At 43.1% G+C, this 14,936-nt stretch overlaps 1 protein-coding gene across 3 annotated transcripts in view; it reads left to right on the top strand.

The window, feature by feature from the left end:
- SGMS2 (sphingomyelin synthase 2) overlaps nucleotides 1-14,936 on the top strand; it is a 120,426-nt gene that overhangs the window by 90,839 nt on the left and 14,651 nt on the right. For 2 of the 3 annotated variants that reach the window (XM_075608425.1, XM_075608436.1), the window contains exons 3-5: nucleotides 6,283-6,400; nucleotides 9,436-9,589; nucleotides 12,217-12,383. In XM_075608425.1, coding sequence (XP_075464540.1) covers nucleotides 6,283-6,400; nucleotides 9,436-9,589; nucleotides 12,217-12,383 — 439 coding nt within the window. Of the gene's footprint in view, nucleotides 1-6,282; nucleotides 6,401-9,435; nucleotides 9,590-10,140; nucleotides 10,295-12,216; nucleotides 12,384-14,936 lie in introns of those variants that run through there. The other variant, XR_012802646.1, reaches the window with a different exon arrangement.

The following is a 14,936-nucleotide window of genomic DNA, read 5'->3' as shown; positions in this document are numbered from 1 at the left end:
AGGCAGATTTTGCCAACTAGGATTTCAAAAGGGTGGTCTTGGGGGGCAATTTAACAGTGTACATTGTAAGGTGTCTACAATATAAAATAACACCCCTCCTCCTCTCTTTGTTCTATCTCTCCTAGAAATGGAGTATCCCTGAATGGCGATATTTGCATCAGGGGTTTTAGGGGTTAGCCATGTTTCTGTGAGAACGATGACTTTGGGTTTATGCATAAGGCACCATGCTCTTAGTTCATGGTTTGTTCCCTGACAAGCTCAGGACACTGCACTGCCTGAGATTGGTCAAACAATTTTGTTAGCAATAGTCTGATGAGTAGGCAATAAGATTTATTTATTAGGGATTTGTGGAACAAATATTTTCTAGCAGGGCGGGGAACAATGTAAAAAAGTTTGGGAACCGTACCACTAATGTGAAACAAGAAACAAATAAGCATCCATAGTATGTCTGAAAGATTGACGGTATAAATGTCTATTGATGCAAAAAGCAGCAAATGTACACTGGCGACACACTTTATTCGAGCTCGGCTAGTCCCACGAATTCGGGTATACCCGGGTGTATTGAGGTTTGTGACTGTTTTCTGCCCGAGTGCATTGCGTTATTTTCCAGGCAGGGATTGAAGCATTTTATTCCCGCTGGCTGCAATACTGCACAGTATATATATATATGTATACTGCATTACAATTCATGAATTTATGCCATCTGGTAGACACGCGAAGCATTGCAGCCTATTAAATCCTAATCATTATCATTTAACACATCAGCCGCCCGTCAGCCAGGCATGAACCATGGCTGGGAAGGCAAACGCAACGGGGCTTGTCTGAGGTGAGGAGCGGCGCATTCCAGGTATCTGCCAGGTACATACTGGGTATTTGCTCGAATAAAGTGTGTCGCAGCAGTACAGACGTGCAAATGTACAGATGTAGCCAGACGTACTTTCTTTGGTACCATGATTTAGAGCGTTTAGTGTGGCTGGAGCACAGGTGCATTGAGGCTATCGCTCTCGCGGCTGGGGGATAGTAAGTTTCCCAGAAGGATTAACTCAGCGGGGCTCCTACTTCTGGATGGGACCTTCCGCAGCTTTGATCCTACCGGGCCAGCCACCAGTCAGTAAGAGCTGCGCAGAGAGAAGCAGAAAGAAGCTTGTAGCGTGTAGAACCAACTTTAGCAGCAATAACTTAAAGTAATCGTTTTCTGTATGACTTTATCAGTCTCTCACATCGTTGTGGAGGAATTTTGGCCCACTCTTCTTTACAACGTTGCTTCAGTTCATTGAAGTTTGTGGGCATTTGTTTATGCACAGCTCTCTTAAGGTCCCACCACAGCATTTCAATCGGGTTGAGGTCTGGACTTTGACTGGGCCATTGCAACACCTTGATTCTTTTCTATTTCAGCCATTCTGTTGTAGATTTGCTGGTGTGCTTGGGATCATTGTCCTGTTGCATGACCCAATTTCGGCCACGCTTTAGCTGTCGGACAGATGGCCTCACATTTGACTCTAGAATACTTTGGTATACAGAGGAGTTCATGGTCGACTCAATGACTGCAAGGTTCCCAGGTCCTGTGGCTGCAAAACAAGCCCAAATCATCACCCCTCCACCACCGTGCTTGACAGTTGGTATGAGGTGTTTGTGCTGATATGCTGTGTTTGGTTTTCGCCAAACGTGGCGCTGTGCATTATGGCCAAACATCTCCACTTTGGTCTTGTCTGTCCAAAGGACATTGTTCTAGAAGTCTTGTGGTTTGTTCAGGTGCAACTTTTCAAACCTAAGCCATGCTGTCATGTTCTTTTTAGAGAGAAGAGGCTTTCTCCTGGCAACCCTTCCAAACAAACCATACTTGTTCAGTCTTTTTCTAATTGTACTGTCATGAACTTTAACATTTAACATGCTAACTGCCTTTTGCCTCTAAACTCCTTGAACGTCTTGTATTCGCTCGCTTGCTCCATTTTCTCAACACCTATTCTCTCCTAGACCCTCTACAATCTGGCTTCCGTACTGCTCACTCCACGGAAACAGCCCTCACTAAAATAACTGACGACCTCCATGCTGCCAAAGACAGAGGTCATTACACTCTGCTCATATTACTCGACCTCTCTGCAGCATTTGACACCGTGGACCACCCTCTTCTCCTTCACATTCTCCATACTCTTGGTATTCGGAACAAAGCTCTATCCTGGATCTCATCCTACCTCTCCCATCGTACTTTCAGTGTCTCTTCTGCTAATACCTCCTCCTCCTCTATTGATCTCTCTGTGGGGGTACCCCAGGGCTCTGTCCTGGGACCTCTTCTCTTTTCTCTGTATACACTCTCTCTAGGTGACCTAATAACATCTTTTGGGTTTAATTATCACCTCTATGCTGACGACACACAAATATATTTCTCAACACCCGACCTTACACCTACTGTACAAACCAAAGTTTCTGAATGTCTCTCTGCTATATCATCCTGGATGGCCCTCCGCCGCCTTAAACTCAACATGGCTAAAACAGAGCTCCTCATACTTCCTCCCAAACCTGGCCCTACCACCTCCTTCCACATTACTGTTGGAACTACAATCATTCACCCAGTAGCCCAAGCACGCTGCCTTGGGGTCACACTCGACTCCTCTCTCACATTTGCCCCTCACATTCAAAACATTTCTAAAACCTGTCGCTTTTTCCTCCGCAATATAACAAAGATACGCCCTTTCCTCTGTTGCTCGACTGCTAAAACTCTGACTCAGGCCCTCATTCTCTCCCGTCTTGATTACTGTAACCTCCTGCTGTCCGGCCTTCCTGCCTCTCACCTGTCTCCCCTACAATCTATCCTTAACGCTGCTGCCAGAATCACTCTACTCTTTCCTAGATCTGTCTCAGCATCTCCCCTCATGAAATCCCTCTCCTGGCTTCCGATCAAATCCCGCATCTCACACTCCATTCTTCTCCTCACTTTTAAAGCTTTACACTCTTCTGCCCCTCCTTACATCTCAGCCCTAATTTCTCGCTATGCACCATCCAGACTCTTGCGTTCTTCTCAAGGATGTCTTCTTTCTACCCCCTTTGTATCTAAAGCCCTCTCCCGCCTTAAACCTTTTTCATTGACTGCCCCTCACCTCTGGAATGCCCTTCCCCTCAGTACCCGACTAGCACCCTCTCTATCCACCTTTAAGACCCACCTTAAGACACACTTGCTTAAAGAAGCATATGAATAGGACTGTGGCTATTCTGAACACATGGCACATAAAGCTTGGCCCCCTGCAGATGCACTTACCAGAACTCCCTCCTACTGTCTCTGTACGTTCTCCCTACCTACCAATTAGACTGTAAGCTCCTCGGAGCAGGGACTCCTCTTCCTTAATGTCTAAAGCACTTATTCCCATGATCTGTTATTTATATTATCTGTTATTTATTGGATTACCACATGTATTACTGCTGTGAAGCGCTATGTACACTAATGGCGCTATATAAATAAAGACATACAATACAATACAATACAACTGAGGCCTGTAGAGTCTGAGATGTAACTCTTGGTTTTTTTGCAGTTTCTCTGAGCATTGCACGGTCTGACCTTGGGGTGAATTTGCTGGGACGTCCACTCCTGGGAAGATTGGCAACTGTCTTGAAGGTTTTCCACTTTTGAATAATCTTTCTCACTGTAGAATGATGGACTTTAAATTGTTTGGAAATGGCCTTATAACCCTTCCCAGATTGATAGGCAGCAACAATTGCTTCTCTAAGATCATTGCTGATGTCTTTCCTCCTTGGCATTGTGTTAACACACACCTGAATGCTCCAGACCAGCAAACTGCTAAAACTTCGGCTTTTATAGAGGTGGTCACACTTGCTGATGATCAATTAATCAAGGGCATTTGATTAGCAGCACCTGTCTGCTAGTTAGCATCTTAATTCATATGGAAGCAATACGGGTGTACTTAATTTTTCACACACAGCTTCTCAATTTTGGCTTTATTTTTGTTAAATAAATCATGACGCGGTGTAATTTGTCATGTGTTGTTGTTGTTCATCTGAGGTTGTATTTACCTAATTTTAAGACCTGCTAAGGAACAGATGATTGTTATTATGTCCTGATATGTAAAACCATGGAATTCAAAGAGGATGTACTTTCTTTTTCACACAATTGTGTATATATATGGTGTGGTGGGTGCTGTGGTTAGAGCTTGCAGAGACTGTGTGTTTGTCTATCTAAGAACACATCTCTTTAACAAAGCTTTGGCTAGCTCTGCTGGCTGATACTATACAACTCATATACACTGACCATGGCTCCTTGCAGACGCATTTACCAGTACAACCTCCTACTCCTTACTCTGTAACTTCTCCATAATTTCCACATAGATTGTAAGCTCTTTGGGGCAGGGACTCCCTTTCCTATTGTTACTGTTGTGTCTCAAGAGCTTATTCCCACTATGTGTTATATTATTATGTCACGTGCATTACTGCTGTGAAGTGCTATGTACAGGGTTGCCGCTATATAAATAAAGCTATACATACATACAAACATACATACATACATACATACATACATCTTATTATGTAATATGCTAGGGGTTGATAAAAAGTAAATGAACTGACGTATTGGGTCACATAGACACTGAATGCTCGGACCAATGTTTGTATTATTTTGAATATGAACAGCAGATTTGTAGGTATTTAATCTGGAATTCGTATTTAAATAGTCTGTGTATGTAGTTATTATGGACTTGTTGTTTTTATTCCCCTCAGTGACAGGTAATGCCTTGACCTAAAACAGCAAAACGTAAACATTTTTTAATAAATCAGTTCTGTAGTATTAGATAATACCGTGTGCATTTTTTTAAAAACTCCTAATGCCATTTTTAATGATTTTTTTAGTGTACTGATCATTCTTTGGTTGCTGCAGCAACCATTTAGAATTTATACCCACTTCCTCTTTTTAAACAGACTCTGTGACCCTCACCTTTTTTAGCTATGCTCTTTGGCAACAAAGTATCGCAAACAGATCTGTTGCTGCAGACTGTCTATTACTCTCAAAGCTGTAACAATAATGTGTTACACTTGGTAATGTAATATTGCATATCAGCTGCAGCATTTCACAGACTGCAGCACAAAGTCAGAAGGCGGCCATTATGTTAGGCACACAATCAGGATTCACAGATTTATAACAGGAGCACCAAACAATTGCCAGCTTAGGTAAGAATGTAGAATTATACATTGTCACGTGCTTTACATATAAAAAAAACAAGAAATAAAAAGACAGGGAATGTAGTATAGCTTTAATTTTGACTTCCAGGTAGCTCCTATCAGTTGCAGATTGCTGCCAGGGGCTGCAAATTGTTCCTCTCCCTACAGGAGCTGATAGAAGCAGCAGCCATCTTGCCTGGCCGCCTCTCGGAAAGTCTGGAATACCTCTTTAAATATTCTGTGTATGTAGCTTTTCCGGACATGCCCTGCAGAGATTCTGCTTCATTGTTATAGGCTTTGTTTCTTATGGTTTTTAAGTGGTATGAAATCGGCAGCCAGAATGTGTTTATATTTTCATTTATCAGGATAAAACCTGAGTACACCAGTAAGAATTAGATTCAGATTAACCATTTAGCGCAGATTTTTTAGATTTTTTTTTTAGACTTGTTACTGTTTGTTTGCATTCTTTGTATCCATGTTGTTGTTTTTTTAATCAAATATGCATAACGTCGTTATGAGAAGGATCATCACATGTTATATTCATCCAAGGAATTATTATAAGCATTAGGCCGCGCTTATAGTCCCTGTGACGCGACGTCGCGTCAGAACAAATGTATTGACTCTGTCGAGTGCGCCTATAGTAGGAGCGACGCGACGGCGTCGTCGCGATCGCTGGAAGTGAATGAAAATTGCTTTTTCAGCAACCGCAGCGTGACATCAGCGGCCACGTGAGCGGTTCAGCCAATACGGGCGAACCGCTCACGGGCCACGCCCCTGCCACGCTCCCGGTCGCCGTCTCTTGTCTCTAACACTATAAGCAAAAATCGCTGCTACCACGGCGACGGATGCCGTCGCGTCGCCGTAGCAAGGACTATAACCGCGGCCTAAGTGATAACCTTTCCACCCACATGTATGTGGAGGTTTGTTTTGTGCAGGCGATGACAGTAACTTTCTTTTAATCTATGTTTGTGTAGTATTCTTTCACCATTATGTTCCACTCAAGAGTCCTAAATTACAAATACATACCTACAGGATGCCCATATAACATTTGCTTTTCCAAAAAACAGCAGGCTATTTTATTAATGAGTTGCAGACATATTTCTTTCTTTCTCCTGTTTCCAGATCAATTGTGGGTCGCAGATATTTTTTTATTCTTGGAACTTTGTACCTGTACAGATGTATCACCATGTATGTAACAACCCTACCCGTGCCTGGAATGCATTTTCAGTGTGCCCCAAAGGTAAGCCTTATCATACTGAAACTAATCCCCTCTGCAATGCAGCTATGTTACATGAATTGGATATTGCAAGGATGTGTACACCAGTGGCGTAGCTGGACATGTGCGGGGCCCGGGGTGAAATTTTGCCGGCTGCTCATGCGCGATCAGTGTTTGCATGTTGCGCATGGGCAATCGGAGCTTGCCGTGCCGGCTGCTCGTGCGCATGTGCAATCGGCACTTGCCGAAAGGGCATGCCTGATAGGAAATGTCAGTCGTGCATGCGCACAAGCAGCCGGCAAGTTCCGATCGCACATGCACATTGCCAAGTGCCGATTGCACATGCGCAGTCAGATTGGCAGATTTACGCATGCGCAGTCAGCAACAAATATGGTAACCCCAGCAGAGTAGGCCCTCCAAGAATGTGGGCTATAGCAACACCACTGGTGTACACCAGCCCTCTAAAAGAGGAGTGAAAAGGGGATTTGATTGGGGCTTTCAAATACGACACATGAGGCAAGCACTTTTTTGAGAGGCAGAAACACCAGGAAAATAGATTTTGCTTTGAAACTGAATTTTGGTCATAAAGACACATGGAGTAGGTCAGGCTTTCAGTAGAAATTGTTTGGGAATGTTGTTTGTTATTAGTCAGTGTTATTTGTTCATTTTGTCACAGCTTGTTGTGTGACTTTTGCTGTAAGGCTTTGTTCACATTAGGTTAAGTTCCTTTCAGGGGAATATTAGGTATATACTGGCTTTCCGAGATATTCTGTGAGCCGGACAGCGCAGAAAAGGGGGCGAGTCAGGTGACAAAGGTTGGGGTATAAAGTTATTCAGCAAGGACGTTGATTGTGTGTATTGTATTATTATCATTATGTTAATAAAGCTGTAGATCCTTTTCTCCACTGTAGGTGTCAGTGTAGTCCATGGGGTGTGAGAGATGGCATGGGAGGGGGTGAAGTCTTACCAGGTCAAGAAGTAATTTGCCATGAGGTGCATCTTGTATAATAATGGTCCCCGTCCTGTGGTATAAGTTACGTTAGGTTCTGTGAAGTAGCACTCAACACTCCTCTAGAACAGAATTCAATTCCTTTGAGCTCAGGAGAGAGAGTGTGTGTGACCGAGAGGGAGAGAGTTGGGTGACCGAGAGAGAGTGAGAGTGTGGGTGACCGAGAGAGAGAGAGTGTGTGGGTGACTGAGAGAGTGGGTGACAGAGAGAGAGAGAGTGTGTGGGTGACAGAGAGAGAGAGAGTGTGTGGGTGACAGAGAGAATGTGATAGAGAGTGTGAGAGAGAGAGTGTGTGGGTGGGTGAGAGAGAGAGTGTGTGGGGACCAAGAGAGAGTGTGGGGACCGAGAGAGAGAGTGTGGGGACCGAGAGAGAGAGTGTGGGGACCGAGAGAGAGAGTGTGGGGACCGAGAGAGAGTGGTGACCGAGAGAGAGTGTGTGGTGAACGAGAGAGAGTGTGTGGTGAACGAGAGAGAGTGTGTGGTGACCGAGAGAGAGTGTGTGGTGAACGAGAGAGAGAGTGTGGGTGAGAGAGAAAGTGTGGGTGAGAGAGAGGCAGAGGGTGTGTGTGACACAGAGAGCGTGTGTGACACAGAGAGAGAGAGTGTGTGGGTGACACACAGAGAGAGAGAGTGGGTGACACACAGAGAGAGAGAGAGAGTGGGGTGACACACAGAGAGAGAGAGAGTGTGTGTGTGACACACAGAGAGAGAGAGAGTGTGGGTGACTGACTGGGTGGGTGCATGACTGGGTAGGTCTGTGACTGACTGTGAGCGTGACTGGCTGACTGGGTGACTTAGTGGGTGCGTGACTGACTGACTGACTGGGTGGGTGAGTGACTGACTGACTGACTGACTGACTAGGTGGGTGATACTGACTGGGTGGGTGACTGGGTTGCTTGGTGGGTGACTGGGTTGGTGGGTTACTGCTGAGAAGGGAGGGGGCCCACCTCTGCAGCAGAGAGTTCGGTGTGGTCCAGGCGGCTGATCATTGTTGCGGCCTACTTCTGGGGTCCTGCCGTAAGGGTCATTTAGTTAAACCCTTTGCCCAAAGCGTTATAAGCCTGCAGCCATTTCATGGCATGACCAATCTGCAGGTCCTAACACTACCTGTGAAAATTCTCATTTACCTCTGCTGTGGAGGGAGAATGGTCTTAATAGACCTGTCCTGCACAGGTGCATGGAAAAACCTGCTACTTAAAAAGTGGGGTGGGGTAAACTTTTTTAAGTAGCAGGTTTTTCCATGCACCTGTGCAGGACAGGTCTATTAAGACCTGTCTCCCTCCACAGCAGAGGTAAATGAGAATTTTCACAGGTAGTGTTAGGACCTGCAGATTGGTCATGCCATGAAATGGCTGCAGGCTTATAATGCTTTGGCCAAAGGATTTAACTAAATTGCCCTTATGCATGAGAATACTAACATTGAAGTATTTAACTATGTTTTTTGTCACATTGGATGTAGCATTTGGGTACTTTTGTCTTTTGTTGTATACTGATGTAGATAGGTTTCCTGCTGTAAGTATAGATATTTTGAAACAACTATAAATAGTGGTGATATTCTATTCTAGCTTTCTGAGTTCACTTATTGTAAGTTTATAGCAGCACAACTGTTGAGCTAACTTTGCTATTTTGAATGAAGTTACTGATTGCATTGCCTGCTCATCTGGTTTCACATGTAGTGTCATTATTTTCCTTTTTTTCTGAGAAATGCAAACCATATGTATTGATGTTTGCACTGAGAATCTCACCTGTAAAAATAAACTAGCCTTGCTCCTGTTTAGACACTTACAAACAAAAAATCTTAGTGATCTTACAAAACAAAAATACTCCATGCTAATTTTGCCATAATGTACAAAATACTGTAACTGTGCACTAAATTTTTTATTTTCTTCTATAAATCTGGCAGTTTTTGTTTCTCTTAGTGCTATTTAAGACCAGACATTATTGTTGTGCTTAAACAGGGCAGGAATTAGTGTATTGGAATTGTGCTTCTGTGTCTGCAGAGTCGCGGTGCTTTGTACTCTTGCGTAACCCACTTCTTTTTTGGTTTCAGCTAAATGGAGATTCTTATGCTAAAGTGCAGAGGATCCTCAGATTAATATCCGGCGGTGGCCTGACTATTACGGGATCTCACATCTTGTGCGGAGACTTCTTGTTCAGTGGTCATACTGTCATACTCACAATGACCTACTTGTTTATCAAGGAATGTAAGTTCACTATTTACTACACTACTTTTATAATGTACATGTTGAATAAGATGGGAACTACTGTAGGAATGCGTTTTTATAGAAAATAGGATCTATTTCTATCTAATCTCCCTTTTTATAACAGTGTTGTGAAAACCTATTAAAACTGGTGCTGTGTCACCATGGTTAAAAATAATTATGCTCCCCTAATAGAACTATGACAACTGTGTTTTGTGTAGCATAACCTGGTAATATTAGATGTGTTTTTTGTGCAGTCGACCAATGCCTTCACTATTACCTCCAATGGCATAAACAACACCAAAAATCAAAGATGGCTTCCTCCTGACTCAATCACGGGCCTGCCTTCTGTTTCCCTATAACTTGCGCATTCTGTAATAATGGGCTTCTCTGTACATCATAACTCACATTTAATTGAATAGGGAGAATTTGCATCACTATTTTTTACTTGCTAAATCAAAGCTACTCCATCATCTTGCACCACAGTCAACTTTCTGCCAACTGTAGTTTATGGGCCCCTGACAATCACCCACATGCCTGTTTTATCCCTCCAGTCTAGTTCTGAGCTGTAAACTAAAGACAGGAAGAAAATGAAGCTGCTCCCAGAAACATACAGTAATTTGGGCTCTCTGATGAGACAGATCATATGAAAGTTGAAGCTCTATTTCCTCAAGAAGTTATCGGGGACACACTGATACAGATTAAGAAGTAAATATAAACTTCTCTGGTTCAATTACAATTCAACGTGTTTAGTGCTTGTATTACCTGTGGGGGAGAGGGAGTTGCATAATAATCCTTATTTCTTATAAATCTGACGTTATATAAGCAGAGCTGTACATAGAATTCTGCAGGCACAATAAGTCCCTACCCCATACAGCTTGCAGTCTAATTGTGGTGCCTGGGTCACAAAGAGATGGAGTGACTTGTCCAAGGAGAGGACACTGGGACTAAAAACTGGGTTCACTTACTTCAGTGGCAGTGACATTACCACTAAGCTATTCCTTTATCTTTCTTATAATACCTTTTTTTCCCATTTAGCCCTTTTATCCCGGTGGAACTCTATGCACGTCACACTTACAATATAGAACATGGTTTGGTGCGCTGTACACATAATTTTACAGGCATAGTCTCTGCCCTGACAAGCTTACAATTTATGTATTGATACAAGGTCACGAGGAACTGAAACCAGGATTTGAACATTGCTTCAAAGTCAGTGTTGTTGTTTCCGGAGTCCCTGCCTTTACTCACTAAGCCACCCCTGAGCCTCCGGGAGTAACATAAGAAATGTAACTCATTTAAACCTTTACTAATGTTAATGAGCTCAGTGAATTATATGAACAATGCATCGTGTCTGATTTTCTTTCAAATTATTATCAGACTATTTCTCAAAACCAATGCGCCATTTATCCTGCATCCTGTATCATTAGGAGAATATAGCATTGCAAGCCAAGTCACTTATCGTTGCTCTGAACTACAGGATGCAAAATGATCTAATGATATCTTTTTATAGGCACATTTCCACTTGGACAGATATTGTGTGTTATTATAAATATTTTCATTTGTAGTGTCATTACTCGCCTGGAACAAGTTTTATTCCCCATTATTTCCTTACAGAGAAAATGCAAGTAACTTGGGACCACCAAAATGTTGATTATGTAACTTAATATAGTGTTGAAATTATGTTTTTTTTTGTAGTTCGGGCTCATTGTTTTATCCTTTTGTAAACCTTGTTTCTTTTTGTTTATTTCCTTGTACTATCATTTGTTTCTCGGGCGTTGCTTGCTGCAATAGAAAAACGTATTCCATGTCACATACATGTTAACTACAGTACTATTACTGTTAACTATCAAATATTATACTACTTGCCAAAAACACATAGATATCTAATTACTAACGATACAGGGGATTAGTAAAAATAAAACCATATTTGTGTGTAAGTCTTGTAACATGACATAATTGCTGCGGTATACATTGGCAATGTATGAGATTGCGATTCTTTCCACGTCCCTTCTGCCGTGAGAGATAAGCCTAAAAGGAATCCATGGCTTATTTATCATATGAACTAATTATGGTGACATGACTCGTCTTTACAGAACACAGTAAACCTGTAACAATTGGCAAACAAGACTAAGCTTGTGGGTTTTAAAGAGGCCTCGATTGCCAAAATCAGTTAGATGAGAAGGATACAAGTAGGGGTATATTTGTTTGAGTATTCACGTAACTTGGTCTCTTTTCTATTGCTGGTAGTCTTTCTTTCTCTCGTACTGCATAGACTAGATCAGTGGTGCGCAAATTGGGGGGTGCGAGATTGTCTTCGGGGGGCACGGGGTTTACAGAGGCCCCGCGCGCTTCCTGAAGGCACTTAAATTAAGTGCCGGGGAAGCAGCGAAGGCCTCTGTAATCTGCACTTACTGTACCTTGGCTCAGGCGGCTTCTGGAGACACGAGGTCATGTGACCTCACATTGCCATGGCAACGTGACGTCATGAAGCCCAGACGCCGGAGCAGAGGTAAGAGGGGGGGGCGGCGTGCAGAGAGGGGAACAGCCGGCAGGGGGAGGGGCGCAGGGAAAAAAGATTGCGCTCCCCTGGACTAGATGTCTCTGACATTATGAAGTCTTCTCTTTTGCAGATTCTCCTCGTCACTTTTGGTGGTATCACTTGGTTTGCTGGATACTTAGTGCCGCTGGAGTGATCTGCATCTTAGTAGCACATGAACACTATACAGTGGATGTAATTATCGCCTACTTTATAACCACAAGACTGTTTTGGTGGTACCATGCTATGGCTAATGAAAAGGTGAGAAGAAAAAGGGCACATGCAGAGCACTATCCATGGCACATTAAAATGACGACATTAGCTTTTGCTGTGGAAACGCCTACAACTTGCCTGGTGCATACAGAGGGTGTATATTTGTGGTTTCTCAAGATAGCCATTATTTAAAGTGAAAGAGACAGACAATCCATTATTCTGTTAATGGCAAATAGGGCATTCATTTGCTTTGTAATGTAGGTATTAGTTTTAGTGATTTAGATCATGTGTAAATTACATTCTCTCTATTTTTTAAAGACGCAACAATTGAATATTACTTCCTTGATTTTAAAGTGATTTGTATTGTATTATGTTATAGGGGTTAAGGACCACTGCAGCACTGAGAAGCTCAATTAACATATTGTTCAATCACCTGTGAACCGTTGCATATCTTTATGAAGTTCTGAAAATTGTCACTATTTACACACCTCTTTCCCAGCTACTTCTACACCCCTCAATAAAAAGCACCACCAGAAATCCTTTTTTTCCCTCTCTTTTTCTCTCTCTCCCTCTCCTAATCCTGAACCTAGAGATATACCAACCTACTCTCGCCCATGCCTCGCTGCCACCTCCTCCCTGCTAAGAGTGTTGACCGTTCTAACTTAACCCCTATTCCTTACCTCCCTTCCTTCTACCTTCCCTTTTCCTGTGTCCTCTGGAATGTTGGCTCTCTCACTAACAAGGCTTTCGTTCTACACAAGCTCTTCTGCTCTCTTTCTTATCAGATCTTTGCTCTAACAGAAACCAGGCTCTCACAACATGACTGCTGTGGAGTCTGCTGTCTCGAATGGTGGTCTCTCTTTCTCTCACACTCCATGCCCCAAGGGGTAGGTCTCCTCCCGCTGCCAATATCAGCTGTGTCATATGTCTCCATCCGTTTCTTTCTTCAAGGTTCACGCTGTCTACTTTTACTACCTTCTCTTTCTCTGTATGTGGCAGTCATCTACAGACCGCCTACCTCCATAGCCCCATACCTCCTCCTTTTTCTCTGACTTTGAATCCTGGTTTTCCTTCTTTCTCTCCTCTGACTCTCCTATCCTTTTACTGGGAGACTTCAACTGTCATATTAATGATCCCTCTGTCTTCTGGGCGCCTAGCTTTCTCTCTTTAACCGTGTTCTTTGGCCTCCACCAATTGACAATTCCATCACCTACAAGGATGGTCACCATTTAGACCTGATCTTTACTAAAAACTGTTCCCTTTCTGATTTTTCTATTGCCTTCTTTCCACTTTCTGACCATCACCTCCTATCATTCACCACCACTTATTCCACTAACCACCATCCTACCTGCATTGACCTATATATTCTAGTAACTACCCTGAAAGCTAACCTCCTGTCTCTCTGTCCTTCCTCTAAACCTGAAGATAGAGCTATCAACTCTTACAACTCTATCCTCTCCTCTCTTGATCTATATACAACTTCTCTGCTCCAGCACACCGTCCCTCTAACCCACAACCTTAGCTAAATCCACAAACATACTATGTTCTCATTTGCACTCGCTCCTCTGAACGCCTGTGGAGGAAATCTCACACTCGGGCTGATTTTCTGCACTATAATTTTCTCCACTCCTGTTTTAACTCTGCTCTCTCTAAGGCCAAACAACACTACTTTTACTCATTTATCAACACACAAATCCAATCCATGCCATATTTTTTCTGTATTTGACTCCCTCCTCTGACCTACTCCTCACACTTCCGATTCTTCCTTCACTTCTCCTCAAGCCTTTGCTGACCACTTTGAAGGCAAGGTGGATGCCATCAACAATGAGATTCATTCTGTCCCCCCTCCTCTCTGTTTCTACCTAAACCTCCTAATTCCACTCTTGACTCCTGTTCTCCTGTTACAGAGTTGGAAGTTTCTCTTCTCCATTTACCATATGCCCTCTCGATCCTATCCCCTCACCTTATCATAACTCTAACTCCTGTCTTAGTCCCCACTCTCACCCATATCTTCAATTCCTTCCTATCCTCTGGCACTTCCCCCTCTTCCTTTAAGCATGTGGTAGTAACACATATTCTCAAAAAGACCCAAGATCCTACATGCCTTACTAACTACCACCCTGTATCCCTCCTGGCTTTTGCCTCCAAACTGCTAGAACATCTTGTGTTCTCCAGTATGATCAACTTTCTTAATTCCTATACTCTCCTGGACCCTTTAAAATCTGTTTCCTACAGGTCACTCTACAGAGACTATGCCCACTAAAATAGCTAATGATCTACATTAATCCAAATCCCATGGTCATTTTTCCCTACTAGTCCTGCTTGATCGCTCTCCTGCCTTTGATGCTGTCGATCACCCTCTTCATCATATTCTAAACTCCCTTGATATCTGCAACAAAGCTCTATCCTGGTTCTCGTCATACCTCTCCCACTGCACATTTTCGTTCTCTGTTCTTAACATGTCGTCCTCTTATGTTGATCTGTCTATTGGAGTACCTAAGGGCTCTGTTGTGGGACCTCTCCTTTTCTCTCTCTATCACTTAGTCACCTCATCAACTTTTTTGGCCATAGGTATCATCTATATGCAGATGACACGTAGAT

Source organism: Ascaphus truei, chromosome 1, assembly GCF_040206685.1.
Source record: "Ascaphus truei isolate aAscTru1 chromosome 1, aAscTru1.hap1, whole genome shotgun sequence".
NCBI lineage: Eukaryota > Metazoa > Chordata > Amphibia > Anura > Ascaphidae > Ascaphus > Ascaphus truei.
Note: the sequence above shows the minus strand (reverse complement) of the source record. Positions and strands in the feature narration are given on the sequence as shown.